General features: G+C 46.9%; 1 protein-coding gene across 1 annotated transcript in view; it reads left to right on the top strand.

Moving 5' to 3' along the window:
* ABCC9 (ATP binding cassette subfamily C member 9) overlaps nt 1-27,169 on the top strand; it is a 351,651-nt gene that overhangs the window by 300,190 nt on the left and 24,292 nt on the right. Inside the window, exons 34-35 of the mRNA XM_038765661.1 lie at nt 7,506-7,614; nt 18,686-18,789. Of these exons, the coding sequence (XP_038621589.1) occupies nt 7,506-7,614; nt 18,686-18,789 (213 nt within the window). The remainder of the gene's footprint in view (nt 1-7,505; nt 7,615-18,685; nt 18,790-27,169) is intronic.

Consider the following 27,169-nt stretch of genomic DNA (forward strand, 5'->3'; position numbering starts at 1 on the left):
CGTGGTATTTAATGAGTGCTTACTATGCGCAGAGTAATAATAATTATAATAATGGTATTTGTTAAGCGCTTACTGTGTGCCAGGCACTGTTCTAAGCACTGGAGTAGATACAAGGAGGAGATGCGAGCCTGGAGGGAGGGAGAGAGAGCAGGGGCAACTTAAGCACTATTAATAATAATGATGGCATTTATTAAGCGCTTACTATGTGCAAAGCACTGTTCTAAACGCTGGGGAGGTTACAAGGTGATCAGGTTGTCCCACAGGGGGCTCACAGTCTTAATCCCCATTTTCCAGATGAGGGTACTGAGGCCCAGAGAAGTGAAGTGACTTGCCCAAAGCCACCCAGCTGACAATTGGCAGAGCTGGGATTTGAACCCATGACCTCCGACTCCAAAGCCTGGGCTCTTTCCACTGAGCCACGCTGCTTCTCTATTATTACCATTATTTTATCATTATTATCATTATTATCATATTATCATTATTTACTATTGCTATATAAATAATATATAATATATATTTTATATATTATATTATATTTTATATATTATTGCTATTATTTATTATTATTATTATTTACTAAGCACTTACTCTGTGCAAAGCACTGTTCTAAACGCTGGGGAGGTTACAAGGTGATCAGGTTGTCCCACGGGGGGCTCACAGTCTTCATCCCCATTTTCCAGAGGAGGGAACTGAGGCCCAGAGAAGTGAAGGGACTTGCCCACAGTCACCCAGCTGACAAGTGGCGGAGGCGGGATTCGAACTCACGGCCTCCGACTCCCAAGCCCGGGCTCTGGCCGTTGAACCACGCTGCCTCGATCTTGGATCTGTTCTCTTTGGGCGGGTGGCTTTCACCCCACCCTCAGCCACACGGCAATTATGTCCGTATCTATAATTTATTCATTTCTACTAATATCTGTCTCCCTCTCTAGAGTGTAAGCCCAGTGTGGGCAGGGATTGTCTCTGTTTAATAATAATAATAACGATAATAATAATGATGGCATTTATTAAGCACTTACTATGTGCAAAGCACTGTTCTAAGCGCTGGGGAGGTTACAGGGTGATCAGGTTGTCCCACGGGGGGGCTCACAGTCTTCATCCCCATTTTACAGATGAGGGAACTGAGGCCCAGAGAAGTTAAGTGACTTGCCCAAAGTCACCCAGCTGACAATTGGCGGAGCCGGGACTTGAACCCATGACTTCTGACTCCAAAGCCCGGGCTCTTTCCACTGAGCCAATAATGATGGCATTTGTTAAGCGCTTACTATGTGCCAAGCACTGTTCTAAGCACTGGGTAGGATACAAGGCGATGAGATTGTCCCCCATGGGACTCACAGTCTTCATCCCCATTTTACAGATGAGGGAACTGAGGCCCAGAGAATCAATCAATCAATCAATCAATCATATTTATTGAGCACTTACTGTGTGCAGAGCACTGTACTAAGCGCTTGGGAAGTACAAGTTGGCAACATATAGAGACAGTCCCTACCCAACGGTGGGCTCACAGTCTAGAAGGGGGAGACAGAAGTGAAGTGACTTGCCCAAAGTCACACAGCTGACAAGTGGTGGAGCCAGGATTTGAACCCATGACCTCTGACTCCCAAGCCTGTGCTCTTTCCACTGAGCCACGCTGCTTCTCTATCTCCATATTGTACTTTCTAAGTGCTTAGTACAGTGCTGTGCACACAGTAAATAATAATAATGATGGCATTTATTAAGCACTTACTATGTGCAAAGCACTGTTCTAAGCGCTGGGGGGATACAAGGTGATCAGGTTGTCCCACGTGGGGCTCACAGTCATCATCATCAATCGTATTTATTGAGCGCTTACTGTGTGCAGAGCACTGTACTAAGCACTTGGGAAGTACAAATTGGTAACATATAGAGACAGTCCCTACCCAACAGTGGGCTCACAGTCTAAAAGTTGAGGTAACTGAGGCCCAGAGAAGTTAAGTGACTTGCCCAAGGTCACACAGCAGACATGTGGCAGAGCAGGGATTCGAACCCATGACCTCTGATTCCCAAACCTGTGCTCTTTCCACTGAGCCACGCTGCAAGCGCTCAATAAATGAATAAAGAGAAGCAACGTGGCTTAATTGAAAGAGCTCAGGCTTGGGAGTCAGAGGTCATGAGTTCTAATCCCGGCTCTGCCACTTCTCAGCTGTGTGACTTTGGGCAAGTCACTTACCTTCTCTGGGCCTCAGTTCCCTCATCTGTAAAATGGGGATTAAGACTGTGAGCCCCCCTTGGGACAACCTGATCACCTTGTATTCATTCATTCATTCATTCATTCAATCGTATTTATTGAGCGCTTACTGTGTGCACAGCACTGTACTAAGCACTTGGGAAGTCCATCATCATCATCATCAATCATATTTATTGAGCGCTTACTATGTGCAGAGCACTGTACTAAGCGCTTGGGAAGTACAAATTGGCAACATATAGAGACAGTCCCTACCCAACAGCGGGCTCACCTTCTAGAAAGGGGAGACAGAGAACAAAAACAAAACATTCATTCATTCATTCAATCTTATTTATTGAGCGCTTCCTGTGTGCAGAGCACTGGACTAAGAGCTTGGGAAGTACAAGTTCATTCATTCATTCAATCATATTTATTGAGTGCTTACTGTGTGCAGAGCACTGTACTAAGCGCTTGGGAAACACAAGTTCATTCATTCATTCAATCGTATTTATTGAGCACTTGTATCTACCCCAGTGCTTAGAACAGTGCTTGGCACATAGTAAGTGCTTAACGAATGCCATTATTATTATTATTATTATTATTATTATTATTAGGATGCCTGTTTACTTGTTTAGATGTCTGTCTCCCCCCCTTCTAGACTGTGAGCTTGTTGTGGGCAGGAATCATCTCTTTTTATTGCCATATTGCCCTTTCCAAGCTCTTAGTCCAGTGCTCCGTACACAGTAAGCGCTCAATAAATATGCTTGAATGAATGAATGAATGAATGTACTCTCCCAAGCGCTTAATACAGCGCTCTGCACACAGTAGGCGCTCAATACCGCTGAATGATTGAGTGAGCATTTATAAGGAAGGAGGGGGAGAGCTGAGTTTGTTACCCCTAGACCGTGAGCACGTTGTGAGCAGGGAATGTCACTGTTTATTGTTGCGTTGTACTTTCCTAAGCGCTTAATACAGTGCTCTGCACACAGTAAGCGCTTAATAAATGTGATTGAATGAGTGCCTTAAAGCAGAATGGTGAGGAGTTTCTGTTTGATAATAAAAATAATAATGGCATTTATTAAGTACTTACTACATGCAAAGCAGTGCTCCGCACACAGTAAGCGCTCAATAAATATGCTTGAATGAATGAATGAATGAATGAATGTACTCTCCCAAGCGCTTAATACAGTGCTCTGCACACAGTAGGCGCTCAATACCGCTTAATGATTGAGTGAATATTTATAAGGAAGGAGGGGGAGAGCTGAGTTTGTTACCTCCAGACTGTAAGCACGTTGTGAGCAGGGAATGTCACTGTTTATTGTTGTGTTGTACTTTCCCAAGCGCTTAATACAGTGCTCTGCACACAGTAAGCGCTTAATAAATACGATTGAATGAGTGCCTTAAAGCAGAATGGTGAGGAGTTTCTGTTTGATAATAAAAATGATAATGGCATTTATTAAGCACTTACTACATGCAAAGCAGTGCTCCGCACACAGTAAGCGCTCAATAAATATGCTTGAATGAATGAATGAATGAATGTACTCTCCCAAGCGCTTAATACAGTGCTCTGCACACAGTAGGAGCTCAATACCGCTGAATGACTGAGTGAGCATTTATAAGGAAGGAGGGGGAGAGGTGAGTTTGTTACCTCTAGACCATGAATATGTTGTGAGCAGGGAATGTCACTGTTTATTGTTGTGTTGTACTTTCCCAAGCGCTTAATACAGTGCTCTGCACACAGTAAGCGCTTAATAAATACGATTGAATGAGTGCCTTAAAGGAGAATGGTGAGGAGTTTCTGTTTGATAATAAAAATAATAATGGCATTTATTAAGCACTTACTACATGCAAAGCAGTGCTCCGCACACAGTAAGCGCTCAATAAATATGCTTGAATGAATGAATAAATGTACTCTCCCAAGCACTTAGTACAGGGCTCTGCACACAGTGAGCGCTTAATAAATATGATTGAATGAGTTCCTTAAAGCAGAATGGTGAGGAGTTTCTGCTTGATAATATACATAATAATGGCATTTATTAAGCACTTACTATGTGCAAAGCACTGTTCTAAGCGCTGGGGAGGTTACAAGGAGATCAGGTTGTCCCACAGTGGGGCTCACAGTCTTCATCCCTATTTTCCAGATGAGGGAACTGAGGCCCAGAGAAGTGAAGTGACTTGCCCAAAGTCACACAGCTGACAATTGGGAGAGCTGGGATTCGAACTCATGACCCCCGACTCCAAAGCCCGGGCTCTTTCCACTGAGCCATGCTGCTTCTCGTGTTGGATGCAGAGGTGGATGGGCTATCACTGGAGAATCACGAGGAGTGGGGAGAAAAAGCATGGCTTAGTGGTTAGAGCACGGGCCTGGGTGTCAGAAGGTCATGGGTTCTAGTCTGGACTCTGTTACATGTCTGCTGTGTGGCCTTGGGCAAGTCACTTCACTTCTCTGGGCCTCAGTTCCCTCATCTAGAAAATGGGGATGAAGACTGTGAGCCCCAAGTGGGACAGGGACTGTGTTCAACCCAATTTGCTTGTCTAATAATAATAATAATAATAATAATAATGGCATTTATTAAGCGCTTACTATGTGCAAAGCACTGTTCTAAGCACTGGGGAGGTTACAAGGTAATCAGGTTGTCATTCATTCATTCATTCAATCGTATTTATTGAGCGCTTACTGTGTGCAGAGCACTGGACTAAGCGCTTGGGAAGTCCAAGTTGGCAACATCTAGAGACGGTCCCGACCCAACAGTGGGCTCACAGTCTAGAAGGGGGAGACAGAGAACAGAACAAAACATATTAGCAAAATAAAATAAATAGAATAAATATGTACAAATAAAATAAATAGAGTAATAAATACATACAAACATATATACGGTATGTAAAACCATCCCGCGGTTGTTGTCCCGCAGGGGGGCCTCACAGTTTTCATCCCCATTTTACAGATGAGGGAACTGAGGCCCAGAGAAGTGAAGTGACTTGCCCAAAGTCACACAGCTGACAATTGGCAGAGCTGGGATTTGAACCCATGACCACTGACTCCAAAGCCCGGGCTCTTTCCACTGAGCCACACTGCTTCTCTGTATCCACCCCAGTGCTTAGTACAGTGCCTGACACATAGTAAGCACTTAACAAATACCATCATAATTATTATTATTATTGCTGTGGTTTTGAAATTGGGGATTGTAGCCAGTAACTTATTATTATGATGATGATGGTATTTGTTAAGCGCTTACTATGTACATAGCACTGTTTTAAGTGCTGGGGAGGTTACAAGATGATCAGCTTGTCCCTCGTGGGGCTTACAGTCTCAATCCCCATTTTACAGATGAGGTAACTGAGGCACAGAGAAGTGAAGTGACTTGCCCGAAGTCACCCAGCTGACAATTGGCGGAGCCGGGATTTGAACCCATGACCTCTGACTCCAAAGCCCATGCTCTTTCCACGGAGCCACGCTGCCTCTCTGTGTGACTGTGGGCAGGTCACTTCACTTCTCCGGGCCTCAGTTCCCTCATCTGTAAAAGGGGGATGAAGACTGTGAGGGCCCCTGGGACAACCTGATCACCTTGTAACCTCCCCAGTGCTTGGAACAGTGCTTTGCACATAGTAAGTGCTTAATAAATGCCAGCATTATTATTATTATTCTCTGTGCATCAGTTACCACATCTGTAAAATGGGTATGAAAACTGTGAGCCCCACGTGGGAAAACCTGTTAACCTTGTATCTCCCCCAGCGCTTAGAACAGTGCTTGGCACCTAGTAAGCGCTTAACAAAGACCATATTATAATTATTATTATTATTTTTATGCACAGCATGTGGTGATAATAATAATGATGGCATTTATTAAGCACTTACTATGTGCAATGTAGAAGTTAAGTGACTTTTCATTCATTCATTCAATCGTATTTATTGAGCGCTTACTGTGTGCAGAGCACTGGACTAAGCGCTTGGGAAGTACACGTTGGCAACATCTAGAGACAGTGGGCTCACAGTCTAGAAGCGCTTAGTACAGTGCTCTGCACACAGTAAGTGCTCAATAAATATGATTGAGTGAATAGAAGGGGGAGAGAGACAACAAAACAAACATAGTAACAAAATAAAATAATTAGAATAAATATGTACAAATTGCCCAAAGTCATACAGCTAGCAATTGGTGGAGCCAGAATTTGAACCCATAATAATAATAATAATAATAATAATAATAATGGCATTTATTAAGCGCTTACTATGTGCAAAGCACTGTTCTAAGCACTGGGAAGGTTACAAGGTGATCAGGTTGTCCCATGGGGGGCTCATAGTCTTAATCCCCATTTTACAGATGAGGTAACTGAGACACAGAGAAGTTGTGACTTTTCATTCATTCATTCATTCAGTCGTATTTATTGAGAGCTTACTGTGTGCAGAGCACTGGACTAAGCTCTTGGGAAGTCCAAGTTGGCAACATCTAGAGACGGTCGCTACCCAACAGTGGGCTCACAGTCTAGAAGCTCTTAGTACAGTGCTCTGCACCCAGTAAGCGCTCAATCAATACAATTGAGTGAATAGAAGGGGGAGAGAGACAGCAGAACAAACATATTAACAAAATAAAATAGTTAGAATAAATATGTACAAATTGCCCAAAGTCATACAGCTGACAATCATCATCAACCATCATCATCATCAATCGTATTTATTGAGCGCTTACTATGTGCAGAGCACTGTACGAAGCGCTTGGGAAGTACAAATTGGCAACATATAGAGACAGTCCCTACCCAACAGTGAGCTCACAGTCTAAAAGGGGGAATTGGTGGAGCTGGGATTTGAACCCATAATAATAATAATAATGGCATTTATTAAGCACTTACTATGTGCAAAGCACTGTTCTAAGCGCTGGGAAGGTTACAAGGTGATCAGGTTGTCCCATGGGGGGCCTCACAGTCTTAATCCCCATTTTACAGAGGAGGGAACTGAGGCCTAGAGAAGTTAAGAGACTTGCCCAAAGTCACACAGCTGGCAGTCGGTGGAGCCGGGATTTGAACCCATGACCTCTGACTCCAAAGCGCGTGTTCTTTTCCACTGAGACACGCTGCTCTTTCCTGCTGAGCCCTGCTGCTTCTCAGTGAGCCCCGCCGCTTCGCGTTGTGTGCCCTGCGTGTGTATGTGGTTTACGGTGTGAGCCCACCGTTGGGTAGGGACCGTCTCTATATGTTGCCAATTTGTACTTCCCAAGCGCTTAGTACAGTGCTCTGCGCATAATAAGCGCTCAATAAATACGATTGATGATGATGTTGGGTGTGCACGTTGTGTGGAGCCAAGGCGCGATCTTTGTGCCGTCCCTCTTGCGCAGGGAGGATCGTGATCGACGGGATCGACATCTCGAAACTCCCTCTGCACACGCTGCGGTCCAGGCTGTCCATCATCCTGCAGGATCCCATCCTCTTCAGCGGCTCCATTAGGCAAGTGTCACCGGCCTTCCCGCGGCCTCCGCTCCCGGGCCTCCGCTCCCGGGAATCTTCTCCCGGAGTCTTCGCTCCCGGGACAACATCTAGAGACGGTCCCTACCCAACAACGGGCTCACAGTCTAGAAGGGGGAGACAGACCACCAAACCAAACATGTGGACGGGTGTCAAGTCGTCAGAATAAATAGAAATAAAGCTACATGCACATCATTAACAAAATAAATAGAATAGTCAATAATAATAATAATAATGATGGCATTTATTAAGCGCTTACTATGTGCAAAGCGCTGTTCTAAGCGCTGGGGAGGTTACAAGGTGATCAGGTTGTCCCACGTGGGGCTCACAGTCTTCATCCCCATTTGACAGATGAGGGAACTGAGGCCCAGAGAAGTTTAGCGACTTGCCCAAAGTCACACAGCTGACAGTTGGCAGAGCCGGGATTTGAACCCATGACCTCTGACTCCAAAGCCCATGATCTTTCCCATTGAGCCACGCTGCAATAGGGAAAGGTTTAGACTGTGAGCCCACTGTTGGGTAGGGACTGTCTCTATAAGTTGCCAACTTGGACTTCCCAAGCGCTTAGTACAGTGCTCTGCACACAGGAAGCGCTCAATAAATACGATTGATTGACTGATTGATTAATAAATCTGTACAAACATAGGTGTGGGAGGGGAAGGGGATAGGGCCGGGGGATGGGGAGGAGGAGAGGGAAGAGGGGGCTCAGTGTGGGAAGGCCTCTTGGAGGAGGTGAGCTCTCAGGAGGGTTTTGAAGGGCAGATGTGCGGAGGGAGGGCATTCCGGGCCAGGGGGAGGACGTGGACCAGGGATTGACGGCGGGATGGGAAAGAAGGAGGCCCGGTGAGGTGGTGAGTGGTGGCAGAGGAGCGGAGGGTGCGAGCTGCGATGGAGAAGGACAGAAGGGAGGGGAGGGAGGAGGGGGCCAGGGGATGGATGGACAGCCTTGAAGCCCAGGGTGAGGAGTTTTTGCTTGATGCGTAGCTTGGATGGTAGCCACTGGAGATTTTTGAGGAGGCCTCCTGGGGCCTCCACTCCTGGCGCCTCCTCTCCCAGAGCCTCCAGTCCTGGGACTCCACTCCCAAGGCCTCCTCTCCTGGGTCTCTTCTCCCAGAGTCTTTACTCCTGGGGCCTCCACTCCTGGCACCTCCTCTCCCAGAGCCTCCACTCCTGGGACCTCCACTCCAAGGGCCTCCTCTCCCGGGTCTCTTTTCCCAGAGTCTTCACTCCTGGGGCCTCTCCTCCTGGCGCCTCCTCTTCTCCCAGAACCTCCACTCCTGGTACCTCCACTCTCAGGGCCACCACTCCCTGGTCTCTTCTCCCAGAGTCTTCACTCCTGGGGCCTCCCCTCCTGGTGCCTCCTCTCCCAGAGCCTCCACTCCTGGGCCCTCCACTCCCAGGGCCTCCTCTCCCGGGTTTCTTCTCCCAGAGTTTTCACTCCTGCATCCTCCCCTCCTGGTGCCTCCTCTTCCATAGCCTCCACTCCTGGGCCCCCAAGTCCCAGAGCCTCCTCTCCCGGGTCTCTTCTCCCAGAGTCTTCAATCCTGGGGCCTCCACTCCTGACCCCTCCTCTCCCAAAGCCTCCACTCCTGAGACCTCCACTCCCAGGGCCTCCTCTCCGGGGTCTCTTCTCCCAGAGTCTTCACTCCTGAGGCCTCCACTCCTGGCACCTCCTCTCCCAGAGCCTCCACTCCTGGGACCTCCACTCCAAGGGCCTCCTTTCCCGGGTCTCTTCTCCCAGAGTCTTCACTCCTGGGGCCTCCACTCCTCGTGCCTCCTCTCCCAGAGCCTCCACTCCTGTGCCCTCCACTCCCAGGGCCACCACTCCCGGGTCTCTTCTCCCAGAGTCTTCAATCCTGGGGCCTCTCCTCCTGGTGCCTCCTCTTCTCCCAGAGCCTCCACTCCTGGGCCTTCCACTCCCAGGGCCTCCTCTCCCGGGTCTCTTCTCCCAGAGTCTTCAATCCTGGGGCCTCTCCTCCTGGTGTCTCTTCTTCTCCCAGAGCCTCCACTCCTGGGACCTCCACTCTCAGGGCCACCACTCCCGGGTATCTTCTCCCAGACTCTTCACTCCTGGGGCCTCTCCTCCTGGCGCCTCCTATTCTCCCAGAGCCTCCACTCCTGGGACCTCCACTCTCAGGGGCACCACTCCCGGGTCTCTTCTCCCAGAGTCTTCACTCCTGGAGCCTCCCCTCCTGGCGCCTCCATTCCTGGAGCCTCTTCTTCTCCCAGAGCCTCCACTCCTGGGCCCTCCACTTCCAGGGCCTCCACTCCCAGGTCTCTTCTCCCAGACTCTTCACTCCTGGGGCCTCCCCTCCTGGTGCCTCCACTCCTGGCGTCTCTTCTTCTCCCAGAGACTCCACTCCTGGGACCTCCATTCCCAGGGCGTCCACCCCCGGGTCTCTTCTCCCAGAGGCTTTACTCCTGGGGCTTCCTCTCCCGGCACTTCTTCTTCTCCCAGAGCCTCCACTACTGGGCCCTCCACTCCAAGAGCCTTCACTCCTGAGTCTCTTCTCCCAGAGTCTTCACTCGTGGGGCCTCCCCTCCTGGTTCCTCCTCTCCCAGAGCCTCCATTCCTGGGACCTCCACTTCCAGGGTCTCCACTCCTGGCTATCTTCTTCCAAAGGCTTCACTCCTGGGGCCTCCCCTCCTGGTGCCTCCCCTCCTGGTGCCTCCACTCCTGGCGCCTCTTCTTCTCCCAGAGACTCCACTCCTGGGACCTCCATTCCCAGGGCGTCCACCCCTGGGTCTCTTCTCCCAGAGGCTTTACTCCTGGGGCTTCCTCTCCCGGCACTTCTTCTTCTCCCAGAGCCTCCACTACTGGGCCCTCCACTCCCAGAGCCTTCACTCCTGAGTCTCTTCTCCCAGAGTCTTCACTCATGGGGCCTCCCCTCCTGGTGCCTCCACTCCTGGCGCCTCTTCTTCTCCCAGAGACTCCACTCCTGGGACCTCCATTCCCAGGGCGTCCACCCCTGGGTCTCTTCTCCCAGAGGCTTTACTCCTGGGGCTTCCTCTCCCGGCACTTCTTCTTCTCCCAGAGCCTCCACTACTGGGCCCTCCACTCCAAGAGCCTTCACTCCTGAATCTCTTCTCCCAGAGTCTTCACTCGTGGGGCCTCCCCTCCTGGTTCCTCCTCTCCCAGAGCCTCCATTCCTGGGACCTCCACTTCCAGGGTCTCCACTCCTGGCTATCTTCTTCCAAAGGCTTCACTCCTGGGGCCTCCCCTCCTGGTGCCACCCCTCCTGGTGCCTCCACTCCTGGCGCCTCTTCTTCTCCCAGAGACTCCACTCCTGGGACCTCCATTCCCAGGGCGTCCACCCCTGGGTCTCTTCTCCCAGAGGCTTTACTCCTGGGGCTTCCTCTCCCGGCACTTCTTCTTCTCCCAGAGCCTCCACTACTGGGCCCTCCACTCCCAGAGCCTTCACTCCTGAGTCTCTTCTCCCAGAGTCTTCACTCGTGGGGCCTCCCCTCCTGGTGCCTCCACTCCTGGCGCCTCCACTCCTGGCACCTCTTCTTCTCCCAGAGCCTCCACTCCTGGGACCTCCACTCTCAGGGCCTCCTCTCCTGGGTCTCTTCTCCCAGAGTCTTCACTCCTCTAGCCTCTGTTCCTGGTCCTCCTTCCCCACAGCCTCCTCTCTCGAGGCCTCCATTTCCAGGGCCTCCTCTCTCAGGGCCTCCATTCCTGGGCATCTATTCCTGAAGCCTCCAATCCTGGGATCTCCTCTCCTGGGGCCTCTGCTCCCGGAGCCTTACGTGTCTGCTGTGTGGCCTTGGCAGAGTCTCTTCACTTCTCTGGGCCTCCGTTCCCTCGGAAAATGGGGATGGAGACTGTGGGCCCCATGTGGGACAGGGATGCAACCCGATTTGCCTGGATCCACCCCAGCGCTTAGTACAGTGCTTGGCACAAAGTAAGCGCTTAACAAATACCACAATTATTATTATTATTATTGCATATATTATTACCAGCCTCTCCCTGCCGAGTGGACCTACTTTGCCCCCGGTGAAGACACTCACACTCAGATACACACAATCTTGTGTAATCAGGGGCAGCCGGAGGCCGAGGAGGGGAAAGGCGTCACATCCCACCCCCGGCACATCATCATCATCATCATCAATCGTATTTATTGAGCTCTTACTGTGTGCAGAGCACTGTACTAAGCGCTTGGGAAGTACAAATTGGCAACATATAGAGACAGTCCCTACCCAACAGTGGGCTCACAGTTTAAAAGGGGGAGACAGACAACAAAACCAAACATAACCCAAACATGCCCACCCTCACACGGCTGCTTCTCATTCATTCATTCAATCGTATTTATTGAGCGCTTGCTGTGTGCAGAGCACTGTACTAAGCGCTTGGGAAGTACAAGTTGGCAACATGTAGAGACGGTCCCTACCCAACGCTGGGCTCTTCTCCCCGCGACAACGGATGAAGCTGCGCTGAGTTCCAGGCCAGACTATTAATGATGATGATGATGATAATGATGACAGTATTTGTTGAGCACTTACCATGTGCCCAGCACTGTTCTCAGCTCTGGGGGAGATACAAGGTGATCAGGATGTCCCACGTGGGGTTCACAGTCTTCATCCCCATTTTACAGGTGAGGTAACTGAGGCACAGAGAAGTGAAGTGTCTTGCCCAAAGTCACACAGCCGACAAGCGGCGGAGCCGGGATTAGAACCCACGACCTCTGACTCCCAAGCCCGGGCTCTTTCCGCTGAGCAAGCGGCGCCGAGCTCCAGGCTGTAATAATAATGATGGCTTTTGTTGAGCACTTACTATATGCGAAGCACTGTTCTAAGCGCTGGGGTGGATACAAGGTGATCAGGTTGTCCCACGTGGAGCTCACAGTCTTCATCCCCATTTTCCAGATGAGGTGACTGAGGCCCAGAGAAATTAAGTGACGTGCCCAAAGTCACACAGCTGACAAGTGGCGGAGCCGGGATTATTAATGATGATGATGATGATCATAAAGGTATTTGTTAAGTGCTTACTATGTGCCAAGCACTGTTCTAAGCACTGGGGGAGATACAAGATAATCAGGTTGTCCCACGTGGGGCTCACAGTCTTAATAATAAAATAATAATAATCCACAATAATAATAATGATGGCATTTATTAAGCGCTTACTATTGTGCCAAGCACTGTTCTAAGCGCTGAGGAGGTTACAAGATGATCAGGTTGTTCCACGGGGGGGCTCACAGCCTTCATCCCCATTTTCCAGATGAGGTCACTGAGGCCCAGAGAAGTGAAGCAACTTGCCCAAAGTCACCCAGCTGACAAGTGGCGGAGCCGGGATTTGAACCCATGACCTCTGACTCCCAAGCGCGGGCTCTTTCCACTGAGCCTTGCTGCTTCTGCTGAGAAGAGCCTTCCCCAAGCATCCAATCTCCTCCGATCCAAATTGGGGAACAAATTTGCCTCTCCTAACGGAACCGCGGGGAAACGCTTCCTTATGGAAAGAGCCCAAGCGTGGCAGTCGGAGGACCCGGGTTCTAATCCTGGCACAGGCTCTTGTTCTTTTAGACTGTGAACCCACTGTTGGGTAGGGACTGTCTCTATATGTTGCCGACTTGTACTTCCCAAGCGCTTAGTACAGTGCTCTGCATGCAGTAAGCACTCAATAAATACGATTGATTGTTCGCAGCGTGACCTCAGGCAATTCGCTTCGCTTCTCTCTGCCTCAGTCTCCCCGCCTGCAAAATGGGGTTTCAGCACCTTTCATTCATTCATTCAGTGGTATTTATTGAGCGCTTACTGTGTGCAGAGCACTGGACTAAGCGCTTGGGAAGTACAAGTCGGCAACATCTAGAGACGGTCCCTACCCAACAGCGGGCTCACAGTCTAGAAGGGGGAGACGGACAACAAGACGGAACATATTTACAAAATAAAATAAATAGAATAAATATGTAAAAATAAAATAAATAGGGTAATAAATATGTACAAACATATATACATATATACAGGTGCATATATTTGTCTTCCTCCTTAGATAGGGAGCCCTATATGGGCCAGGGTTGTGTCTTATCCGACTGTCTTCAATCTATCCCAGGGCTAGTATGGCGATTGACACATAGTAAGGGCTTCACAATCACCACAATTAAAATAATAATAATGGTATTTGTTAAGCGCTTACTATGTGCCAAGCACTGTTCTAAGCGCTGGGGGGGTTACAAGTGTAATCAGGTTGTCCCACATGGGGCTCACAGTCCCATGTTCCAGATGAGGTAACTGAGGCACAGGGAAGTGATTTGCCCAAGGTCACACAGCCGACAGTGGCGGAGCCGGGATTAGAACCCACGGCCTCTGACTCCCAAGCCCGGGCTCTTTCCACTGAGCCACGCTGCTTCCTCCAATTGTCAGCTGTGAGACTTTGGGCAAGTCACTTAACTTCTCTGTGCCTCAGTAACCTCATCTTTAAAATGGGTATTAAAAATGTGAGCCCCCCTTGGGACAGCCTGATCACCTTGTAACCTCCCCAGCGCTTAGTACAGTGCTTTTCACATAGTAAGCGCTTAATAAATGTCGCCATTATTATTATTATTACTCTCTACTGCTGATAATCCCCCCTCAGGGTGGCACCTGGAGAGTTTCCAGTCCTCTACCATTCATTCATTCATTCAATGGTGTTTATTGAGCGCTTACTGTGTGCAGAGCACTGGACTAAATGCTTGGGAAGTCCAAGTTGGCAACATATAGAGACGGTTCCTACCCAACAGTGGGCTCACAGTCTAGAAGGGGGAGGTCTCGGCTACTGGAGGGAGAGTGAAGCCGAGGCCTGTCCATTCCAGGCCTCGGTTGCCCAGTGGCTAGCAGTTTTTAGACTGTGAGCCCACTGTTGGGTAGGGACTGTCTCTATGTGATGCCAATTTGTACTTCCCAAGCACTTAGTACAGTGCTCTGCACATAGTAAGCGCTCAATAAATACGATTGATTGATTGATTGATTGAGTGTCAGGCCATCGGCTACAAGCCCAAACTCCCCCGTGCCGGGCAGCAGCGGCCCGGGACAGAGTCCAGGGAGGAGACTCGAGTTGACCACGCGGAAGGCGGCCGTGGTCAACCGCTTCCCGATTTTTCCCAAGAAAACTCTGTGGATCCACTACTGGAATGATGGGAGACGGAGAGCGGGGCCTTCTGGGAGAGATGAGGCCTTTTCATCACTATGGTGATGATGATGATGATGATGATGGCATTGATTAAGCACTTACTATATGCAAAGCACTGTTCTAAGCGCTGGGGAGGCTACAAGGTGCTCAGGTTGTCCCACGGGGGGCTCCCAGTCTTCATCCCCAGTTTACAGATGAGGTAACTGAGGCCCAGAGAATAATAATCATAATAATGATAATAATGATGATGATGATGATGATGATAATAATAATAATGATAATAATAATGACATTTGACTGTGAGCCCACTGTTGGGTAGGGACCGTCTCTGTATGTTGCCAACTTGTACTTCCCAAGCGCTTAGTACAGTGCTCTGCACACAGTAAGCGCTCAGTAAATACGATTGATTGATTAAGCGCTTACTATGTGCAGAGCACTGTTCTAAGCACTGGGGGGGGTACAAGGTGATCAAGTTGTTCCACGTGGGGCTCACAGTCTTAATCCCCCTTTTACAGATGAGGTAACTGAGGCTCAGAGAAGTTAAGTGACTTGCCCAAGGTCACACAGCAGACATGTGGCGGGGGCGGGATTTGAACCATGACCTCTGACTCCAAAGCCCGGGCTCTTTTACGATGAGCCACACTGCTATGGGTCAGACAAGACAAGTAGAGATAATAATTATAAAGCAATAATGAAAGCACTTAATAAATAATAATAATGATGGTATTTGTTAAGCGCTTACTATGTACCAAACACTGTTCTAAGCGCTGGGGTAGATGGAAGGTCATCAGGTTGTCCCACGTGGGTCTCACAGTCTTCATCCCCATTTGACAGATGAGGGAACTGAGGCCCAGAGAAGCCCAAAGTCACACAGCGGACAAGTGGCGGAGCCGGGATTAGAACCCAGGACCTCTGACTCCCAAGCCCGGGCTCTTTCCACTGAGCCACGCTGCTGTTGTAATAATTCCTTATTAGATACTAAGTACATGGGTAAATACAAGGTTACCAGATCAGAGAGAATTCCAAACAGGACTCATACTAATTCTTAATCAATCAATCGTATTTATTGAGCGCTTACTGTGTGCAGAGCACTGTACTAAGCGCTTGGGAAGTACAAGTTGGCAACACATAGAGACAGTCCCTACCCAACAGTGGGCTCACAGTCACAGTCCACTGGCTTTGGAGAAGCAGCGTGGCGCAGTGGAAAGAGCCAGAGGTCATGGGTTCAAATCCCAGCTCCACCACCCGTCAGCTGTGTGACTTTGGGCAAGTCACTTCACTTCTCTGTGCCTCAGTTACCTCATCTGGAAAACGGGGATTAAGACTGTGAGCCCCCCGTGGGACAACCTGATCACCTTGTAACCTCCCCAGCGCTTGGAGCAGTGCTTTGCACATAGTAAGCGCTTAACAAATACCATCGTCATTATTATTATTTAAAGCCGTCAATCAGCTCAGCCCCTCCTATCACCTCCCTGATTTCCCACTATTTATTCCTTCCTTCAATTCAATCATATTTATTGAACGCTTACTGTGGGTGGAGCACTGTACTAAGCACTTGGGAGAGTCCAATACAACAACAAATGGACAAATTCCCTGCCCAAAACGAGCTCTTTGTCTAGAGGGGGTGATGGATCTTAATCTACATAATTAAATGAATAAATCATCATCATCATCACCATCAACGTAATCGTCAGTATGTACTGAGCACCTTAACATCTACAAGACATTGTTCTGAGCATTTGGGAGAGGACACCATAAAAAAAGATATAATCCCTATCCTCTGGGAAGCAGCGTGGCTCAGTGGAAAGAGCCCGGGCTTTGGAGTCAGAGGTCATGGGTTCAAATCCCGCTCCGCCGATTGTCAGCTGGGTGACTTTGGGCCAGTCACTTCACTTCTCTGGGCCTCGGTGACCTCATCTGGAAAATGGGGATGAAGACTGTGAGCCCCACGTGGGACAACCTGATCACCTTGTATCCCCCCCAGTGCTTAGAACAGTGCTTTGCACATAGTAAGCGCTTAACAAATACCATCATCATCATCATCATCAATCGTATTTATTGAGTGCTTACTGTGTGCAGAGCACTGTACTGAGCGCTTGGGAAGTACAAGTTGGTAACATATAGAGACAGTCCCTACCCAGCAGTGGGCTCACGGTCTAAAAGGGGGAGACAGAGAACAAAACTACCATCATTATTATTATTTAAAAATCTAATGTAGGGATCAGGGAGACTTTAGTTCATTTGTTCATTATTCTATCGTATTTATGGAGCACTTACTGTGCGCAGAGCACTGTACTAAGCGCTTGGGAAAGTGCAGTACAACACTAGACAGTGCCAATCCCTGCCCACAGCGAGCTCCCACAGCTCAGCCGGCACAAGTCGCTCCTCTGATGCCAACCTTCTCACTATAGAGCAGCAGCGTGGCTCAGTGGAAAGGGCCCGGGCTTTGGAGTCCGAAGTCATGGGTTCAAATCCCGACTCCGCCGCTTGTCAGCTGTGTGACTTTGGGCAAGTCACTTCACTGGGCCTCTGTTCCCTCATCTGGAAAATGGGGATGAAGACTGTGAGCCCCCCGTGGGACAAGCTGATCACCGTGTAACCTCCCCAGCGCTTAGAACAGTGCTTTGCAATCAATCAATCAATCAATCGTATTTATTGAACACTTACTATGTGCAGAGCACTGTACTAAGCGCTTGGGAAGTACAAATTGGCAACACATAGAGACAGTCCCTACCCAACAGTGGGCTCACAGTCTAAAAGGCTGTGCTTTGCACATAGTAAGCGCTTAATAAATGCTCTTATTATTATTTTCTCGCCGTCAACCCGTGGCCCCCGTCTTGCTTCTGGCCCGGAATGCCCTCCCTCTGCACATCCGCCAAGCTAGCTCTCTTCCCCCCTTCAAAGCCCTCCTGAAGGCCCACCTCCTCCAGGAAGCCTTCCCTGACTGAGCCCCCCTTTTCCTCATCTCCCACTCCCTTCTGCGTCCCCCGACTCGCTCCCTTTCTTCACCCCCCCTCCCAGCCCCACTCCACTTCTGTCCATTTCCCTCCTTAATTTATTTCTATTCCTAATAATAATAATTTTGGTATTTGTTAAGCGCTTCCTATGTGCAATGCACTGTTCTAAGCGCTGGGGAGGATACAAGGTGATCAGGTTGTCCCACGTGGGGCTCACAATCTTAATCCCCATTTTACAGATGAGGGAACTGAGGCATAGAGAAGCGAGGTGACTTGCCCAAAGTCCCACAGCTGATAAGCGGTGGAGCCGGGATTTGAACCCATGACCTCTGACTCCAAAGCCCGGGCTCTTTCCACCGAGCCACGCTGCTTCCCCTTCATGTCCGTCTCCTCCTCTAGACTGTAAGCCCGCTGAGGTGCTGCTGTATTGCACCCTCCCAAGCGCTCAGTACAGTTCTCTGCACCCAGTAAGCACTCAAAAAGTGCGACTGACTGACCAAATGATTTACAGATGGGGAGGCTGAGGCCCAGATAGTTGCAGTGACTTGTCCAAGGTCTCGCCGTGGGAACGGAAACCCAGATCTCACGATTCCCTTTCCCTTGCTCTCATCACCGAGCCCCTCTGGGCAGTGAGGTAGCCGCCTCTGATGTCTGGCAAAATAATAATAATAATAATAATGATGTTGGTATTTCTATCCCATTTATTTTATTACATTTCTATTACATTTCTATTTTATTACATCCTATTTATTTTATTTTGTTGGTATGTTTGGTTCTGTTCTCTGTCTCCCCCTTTTAGACTGTGAGCCCACTGTTGGGTAGGGACCGTCTCTATGTGTTGCCAATTTGTACTTCCCAAGCGCTTAGTACAGTGCTCTGCACATAGTAAGCACTCAATAAATACTATTGATTGATTGATTGATTGATTGATTAAGCGCTTACTATGGGCCGAACACCGTTGACGCCTAACTCTTTCAATTTTTCTCCCCTGCAGGTTTAATTTGGACCCAGAATGTAAATGTACTGACGACAGGCTTTGGGAAGCTCTGGAAATCGCCCAGCTTAAGAACATGGTCAAATCACTCCCGGGAGGTTTGGGTATGACTTTTAATTACCGATGTTAATCGTTTAAGATACGGTTTTGGGGGGTTATTTTCAAATGGTATTTGTTAAAAAAATAAAAATAATGGCATTTGTTCAGCGCTTACTATGTGTAAAGCACTGGGGATACAAGGTGATCAGGTTGTCCCACGTGGGGCTCACAGTCAATCCCCATTTTACAGATGAGGTGACTGAGGCTCAGAGAAGTTAAGTGACTTGCCCAAGGTCACACAGCAGATGTGGCGGAGCCAGGATTCGAACCCATGACCTCTGGCTCCAGAGCCCGGGCAACCTTGGTGTCATCCTCGACTCCGCTCTCTCATTCACCCCTCACATCCAAGCCGTCACCAAAACCTGCCGGTCTCAGCTCCGCAACATTGCCAAGATCCGCCCTTTCCTCTCCATCCCAACCGCTACCCTGCTCATTCAAGCTCTCATCCTATCCCATCTGGACTACTGCACCAGCCTTCTCTCTGATCTCCCATCCTCGTGTCTCTCTCCACTTCAGTCCATACTTCATGCTGCTGCCCGGATTATCTTTGTCCAGAAGCGCTCTGGACATATCACTCCCCTCCTCAAAAACCTCCAATGGCTACCGATCAATCTGCGCATCAGGCAGAAACTCCTCACCCTGGGCTTCAAGGCTGTCCATCACCTCGCCCCCTCCCACCTCACCTCCCTTCTCTCCTACTGCCCAGCCCGCACCCTCCGCTCCTCCACCACTAATCTCCTCACTGTACCTCGCTCTCGCCTGTCCCGCCATCGACCCCCAGCCCACGTCATCCCCCGGGCCTGGAATGCCCTCCCTCTGCCCATCCGCCAAGCTAGCTCTCTTCCTCCCTTCAAGGCCCTGCTGAGAGCTCACCTCCTCCAGGAGGCCTTCCCAGATTGAGCCCCTTCTTTCCTCTCCCCCTCGTCCCCCTCTCCATCCCCCCGCCTTACCGCCTTCCCCTCCCCACAGCACCTGTATATATGTATATATGGTTGTACATATTTATTACTCTGTTTATTTATTTATTTATTTATTTTACTTGTACATTTCTATCCTACTTATTTTATTTTGTTGGTATGTTTGGTTCTGTTCTCTGTCTCCCCCTTTTAGACTGCGAGCCCACTATCGGGTAGGGACTGTCTCTATGTGATGCCAATTTGTACTTCCCAAGCGCTTAGTACAGTGCTCTGCACATAGTAAGCGCTCAATAAATACGATTGATTGATTGATTGATTGATTGAGCCACGCTGCTTCTCCGAGGCTCAGTGGTAAGCTGAGGTTACGGAGTGGGACCACTCCGAGGTTCAGTGCTTCTTATGTGCCAGGCACCGGGATAGATATGAGTTAATCAATCAATCAGTCAATCAATCAATCAATCAATCATATTTATTGAGCGCTTACTGTGTGCAGAGTGCTGTACTAAGCGCTTGGGAAGTACAAGTTGGCAACATATAGAGAGAGTCCCTACCCAACAGTGGGCTCACAGTCTAATCAGGTTGGACACGGTCCGTGTCCCAAATGGGGCTCACAGTCTTAATCCCCATTTTACAGATGAGGTCACTGAGGCAACAGAGAATAATGGTAATAATGATGTCATTTATTCATTCATTCATTCAATCATATTTATTGAGCGCTTACTGTGTGCAGAGCACTGTACTAAGCGCTTGGGAAGTCCAAGTTGGCAACATACAGAGACGGTCCCTACGCAACAGTGGGTTCACAGTCTAGAAGGGGGAGACAGAGAACAAAACAAAACATATTAATAAAATAAAATGAATAGCATAAATATGTACAAATAAAATAGAGTAATAAATCCGTATAAAGATATATACATATATACAGGTGCTGTGGGGAGGGGAAGGAGGTAAGGCGGGGGGAAGGGGAGGGAGAGAGGAAGGAGGGGGCTCAGTCTGGGAAGGCCTCCTGGAGGAGGTGAGCTCTCAGTAGGGCTTTGAAGGGATTATGTGCCAAGCACTGTTTTAAGCACTGGGGGAGATACAAGGTGATCAGGTTGTCCCATGTGGGGCTCACAGTCTTAATCCCCATTTTCCAGATGAGATAACTGAGGCCCAGAGAAGTGAAGTGACTTGCCCAAAGTCACACAGCAGACAAGTGGTGGAGGCGGGATTAGAACCCACAACCTCTGATTCCCAAGCCCGGGCTTTAAAGCCATGATTCTTCTGTAGCTTTGATTGAATGATGAGTAGCAATGTGGTTCAGTGGAAAGAGCCTGGGATTTACGGTCAGAGGCCCTGGGTTCTAATCTCAGCTCTGCCACTTCTCTGCTGTGTGACCTCGGGAGAGTCAACTTCACTTCTCTGTGCCTCCGTTCCCTCATCTGTAAAATGGGGATGAAAACTGTGAGCCCCATGTGGGACAGGGACTGTGTATATTTGCACATATTTATTATTCTATTTATTTTATTAATGATGTGTATAATGATAATAATGAGGGCACTTATTAAGCGCTTACTATGTGCAAAGCACTTTTCTAAGCACTGGGGAGGTTACAAGGTGATGAGGTTGTCCCACGGGGGGGCTCACAGTCTTAATCCCCATTTTACAGATGAGGTAACTGAGGCACAGAGAAGTTAATTGACTTGCCCAAAGTCACACAGCTGACAATTGGCGGAGCTGGGATTTGAACCCATGACCTCTGACTCCAAAGCCCGCTGCTTCTCTAGATGTATATATATCTTTTAGACTGTGAGCCCACTGTTGGGTAGGGACTGTCTCTATATGTTGCCAATTTGTACTTCCCAAGCGCTTAGTACAGTGCTCTGCACATAGTAAGCGCTCAATAAATACGATTGATGATGATGATGATGATAATATATACAATATATACAATATATAATATGATGCTACTGATGCCTCTCTATTTGTTTTGTTTTGTTGTCTGTCTCCCCCCTTCTAGACTGTAAGCCCATTGTTGGGTAGGGATTGTCTCTATCAGAGAAGCAGCGTGGCTCAGTGGAAAGAGCCTGGGCTTTGGAGTCAGAGGTCATGGGTTCAAATCCTGGCTCCCGCCACTTGTCAGCTATGTGACTTTGGGCAAGTCACTTCAACTTCTCTATGCCTCAGTTCCTTCATCTGTAAAATGGGGATTAAGACTGTGAGCCCCCCGTGGGTCAACCTGATCACCTTGTAACCTCCCCAGTGCTTAGAACAGTGCTTTGCACATAGTAAGCGCTTAACAAATGACATTATTATTATTATTATTATTATTATTATTATTATTATTATTATTATTATTATCTGGTGTGGAATTGAACTTTCCAAGCGCTTAGTACAGTGCTCTGCATACAGTAAGCACTCAATAAATATGATTGAATGAATTAATTCTCTGCACACAGTAAGAACTCAATAGGTATGATTGAATGAATGAATGAATGAACCTGATTAGCTTGCAATAATAATAATTATGGTACTTGATAATGATGGTATCTGTTAAACACTTACTATGTGCCAAGCACTGTTCTAAGCGCTGGGGAGGTTACAAGGTGATCAGGTTGTCCCACGGGGGCCTCACAGTCTTAATCCCCATTTTCCAGATGAGGTCACTGGGGCCCAGAGAAGTGAAGTGACTTGCCCAAAGTCACACAGCTGGCAAGTGGCAGAGCCAGGATTAGAACCCACGACCTCTGAATCCCAAGCACTGGATTCTTATCTGTAAAATGGGGATGAAGACTGTGAGCCCCCCGTGGGACAACCTGATCACCTTGTAACCTCCCCAAGCGCTTAGAACAGTGCTTTGCACATAGTAAGCGCTTAATAAATGCCATTATTATTATCATTTATTATTGTTATTATTATTATTATTATTATTATCATTATTATTATTATTATTATTATTATTATTCCCACTGAGCCACGCTGCTTCTCACGTTCCTGGGCCGGGTACTTGTTAAGCACTTACTGCTTGCCAAGCACTTTTCTAAGCACTGGGGTAGATACAAAGTCATCATCTTGGGCACAGTATGTGTCCCATTTGGGGCTCACAGTCTTCATCCCCATTTTCCAGATGAGGAAACCGAGGCCCAGAGAAGTAAAGTGACTTGCCCAAGGTCTCCCACAGCAGAGAAGTGGCGGTGCCGGGATTAGAACCCAAGTCCTTCCAACTCCCAGGCCCGGGCTCTAACCATCGGGCCTCGCTGCTTCTCAACGTTAAGAACATCACCTTGGTAGCCCGTAAAATCCGTATCACGGGGGACAACCTTGATCACCTTGTATCCCCCCAGCGCTTAGAACAGTGCTTTGCACATAGTAAGCGCTTAACAAATGCCATTATTATTATTATTATTATTATTATTATTATTATTATTATTATTATCACAAATTACCAATCCACCTGGAAACATGAATGTTAAGATCAGTGGAGTCTCCGTGTCCACCCTGATTAGCTTGGCGTTCCTTAGATGTAGCGTGGCTCTGGAAAGAGCCCGGGCTTTGGAGTCAGAGGACACGGGTTCTAATCCCGGCTCTGCCACTTGTCTGCTGTGTGACCCTGGGCAAGCCACTTCACTTCTCTGGGCCTCAGTTCCCTCATCTGGAAAATGAGGATAATAATAATAATGTTGGTATTTCTTAAGCGCTTACTATGTGCCAAGTGCTGTTCTAAGCGCTGGGGGGGATACAAGGTGATCACGGTTGTCCCACGTGTGGTTCACAGTCTTCATCCCCATTTTATAGATGAGGGAACTGAGGTTCAGAGAAGTTAAGTGACTTGCCCAAGGTCATACAGCTGACAAGTGGTGGAACTAGGATTCGAACCCATGACCTCTGACTCCCAAGCCTGCACTCTTTCCACTGAGCCACACTGCTTCTCTGAGGATGAAGACTGTGAGCCCCACACTGGACAACCTGATAATAATAATAATAATAATAATAATAATAATAATAATAATGATAATAATAATAGCATTTGTTAAGAGCTTACTATGTGCAAAGCACTGTTCTAAGCGCTGGGGGGGATACAAGGTAATTAGGTTGTCCCACGTGGGGCTCACAGTCTTAATCCCCATTTTACAGATGAGGAACTAAGGCACAGAGAAGTGAAGTGACTTGCCCAAAGTCACACAGCTGACAAGTGGCGGAGCCGGGATTAGAACCCATAACCTCTGACTCCCAAGCCCGGGCTCTTTCCACTGAGCCACGCTGCTTCTCTAATGGCATCTATTAAGCGCTTACTAAGTACAAAGCACTGTTCTAAGCGCTGGGAAGGTTACAAGCTGATCCGGTTGTCCCACGTGGGGCTCACAGTCTTAATCCCCATTTTCCAGATGAGGTAACTGAGGCCCAGAGAAGGGAAGTGACTTACCCAAAGTCACACAGCTGACAAGTGGCGGAGCCAGGATTTGAACCCATGACCTCTGACACCAAAGCCCGGGCTCTTTCCACTAAGCCACGCTGATGACCTTGTATCTCCCCTGGGGCTTAGAACAGTGCTTAGCACATTTCTAGACTGTGAGCCGTTACTGGGTAAGGACCGTCTCTATATGTTGCCAACTTGGACTGCCCAAGCGCTTAGTACAGTGCTCCGCACACATTAAGCTCTCAATAAATACGATTGAATGAATGAATGAAGTGCTCAACAAACCCCATAATTATTATTATTATTACCCAAGCACTTAGTACAGTGCTCTGTACACAGTAAGCTCTCAATAAATACAATTGATTGAATGAATTAATGAATGAATGAATGAAGCGCTCAACAAACCCCATAATTATTATTATTATTATTACCCAAGCACTTAGTACAGTGCTCTGTACACAGTAAACTCTCAATAAATACGATTGAATGAATGAATGAATGAATGAAGCGCTCAACAAACCCCATAATTATTATTATTATTATTATCCAAGCACTTAGTACAGTGCTCTGTACACAGTAAGCTCTCAATAAATACGATTGAATGAATGAATGAATGAAGCTCTCAACAAACCCCATAATTATTATTATTATTACCCAAGCACTTAGTACAGTGCTCTGTACACAGTAAGCTCTCAATAAATATGATTGAATGAATGAATGAATGAATGAAGCACTCAACAAACCCCATAATAATAATTATTATTATTACCTAAGCACTTAGTACAGTGCTCTGTACACAGTAAGCTCTCAATAAATACGATTGAATGAATGAATGAAGTAAGCACTCAACAAACCCCATAATTGTTATTATTACCCAAGCACTTAGTACAGTGCTCTGTACACAGTAAGCTCTCAATAAATACGATTGAATGAAAGAATGAAGTAAGCACTCAACAAACCCCATAATTATTATTATCATTATTACCCAAGCACTTAGTACAGTGCTCTGTACACAGTAAGCTCTCAATAAATACGATTGAATGAATGAATGAATGAAGTAAGCGCTCAACAAAGCCCATAATTATTATTATTATTATTACCCAAGCACTTAGTACAGTGCTCTGTACACAGTAAGCTCTCAATAAATGCAATTGATTGAATGAATGAATGAATGAATGAATGAAGCACTCAACAAACCCCATAATTATTATTATTATTATTACCCAAGCACTTAGTACAGTGCTCTGTACACAGTAAGCTCTCAATAAATACGATTGAATGAATGAATGAAGTAAGCACTCAACAAACCCCATAATTGTTATTATTACCCAAGCACTTAGTACAGTGCTCTGTACACAGTAAGCTCTCAATAAATACGATTGAATGAATGAATGAAGTAAGCACTCAACAAACCCCATAATTATTATTATTATTATTACCCAAGCACTTAGTACAGTGCTCTGTACACAGTAAGCTCTCAATAAATACGATTGAATGAAAGAATGAAGTAAGCACTCAACAAACCCCATAATTATTATTATCATTATTACCCAAGCACTTAGTACAGTGCTCTGTACACAGTAAGCTCTCAATAAATACAATTGAATGAATGAATGAATGAATGAATGAATGAAGCACTCAACAAACCCCATAATTATTATTATTATTATTACCCAAGCACTTAGTACAGTGCTCTGTACACAGTAAGCTCTCAATAAATACGATTGAATGAATGAATGAAGTAAGCACTCAACAAACCCCATAATTGTTATTATTACCCAAGCACTTAGTACAGTGCTCTGTACACAGTAAGCTCTCAATAAATACGATTGAATGAATGAATGAATGAATGAATGAAGCGCTCAACAAACCCCATAGTTATTATTATTATTATTACCCAAGCACTTAGTACAGTGCTCTGTACACAGTAAGCTCTCAATAAATACGATTAAATGAATGAATGAAGTAAGCACTCAACAAACCCCATAATTATTATTATTATTATTACCCAAGCACTTAGTACAGTGCTCTGTACACAGTAAGCTCTCAATAAATACGATTGAATGAAAGAATGAAGTAAGCACTCAACAAACCCCATAATTATTATTATCATTATTACCCAAGCACTTAGTACAGTGCTCTGTACACAGTAAGCTCTCAATAAATACAATTGATTGAATGAATGAATGAATGAATGAATGAATGAAGCACTCAACAAACCCCATAATTATTATTATTATTATTACCCAAGCACTTAGTACAGTGCTCTGTACACAGTAAGCTCTCAATAAATACGATTGAATGAATGAATGAAGTAAGCACTCAACAAACCCCATAATTGTTATTATTACCCAAGCACTTAGTACAGTGCTCTGTACACAGTAAGCTCTCAATAAATACGATTGAATGAATGAATGAATGAATGAATGAATGAAGCGCTCAACAAACCCCATAGTTATTATTATTATTATTATCCAAGCACTTAGTACAGTGCTCTGTACACAGTAAGCTCTCAATAAATACGATTGAATGAATGAATGAAGCGCTCAACAAACCCCATAATTATTATTATTATTATTACCCAAGCACTTAGTACAGTGCTCTGTACACAGTAAGCTCTCAATAAATACGATTGAATGAATGAATGAATGAAGTAAGCGCTCAACAAACCCCATAATTATTATTATTATTACCCAAGCACTTAGTACAGTGCTCTGTACACAGTAAGCTCTCAGTAAATACGATTAACTGACTGAATGAATGAATGAATGAAGCGCTCAACAAACCCCATAATTATTATTATTATTATTACCCAAGCACTTAGTACAGTGCTCTGTACACAGTAAGCTCTCAATAAATACGATTGAATGAATGAATGAAGTAAGCACTCAACAAACCCCATAATTATTATTATTATTACCCAAGCATTTAGTACAGTGCTCTGTACACAGTAAGCTCTCAATAAATACGATTGAATGAATGAATGAAGTAAGCACTCAACAAACCCCATAATTATTATTATTATTACCCAAGCATTTAGTACAGTGCTCTGTACACGGTAAGCTCTCAATA

Source organism: Tachyglossus aculeatus, chromosome 2 (assembly GCF_015852505.1).
Source record: "Tachyglossus aculeatus isolate mTacAcu1 chromosome 2, mTacAcu1.pri, whole genome shotgun sequence".
In the NCBI taxonomy this organism is placed as follows: Eukaryota; Metazoa; Chordata; class Mammalia; order Monotremata; family Tachyglossidae; genus Tachyglossus; species Tachyglossus aculeatus.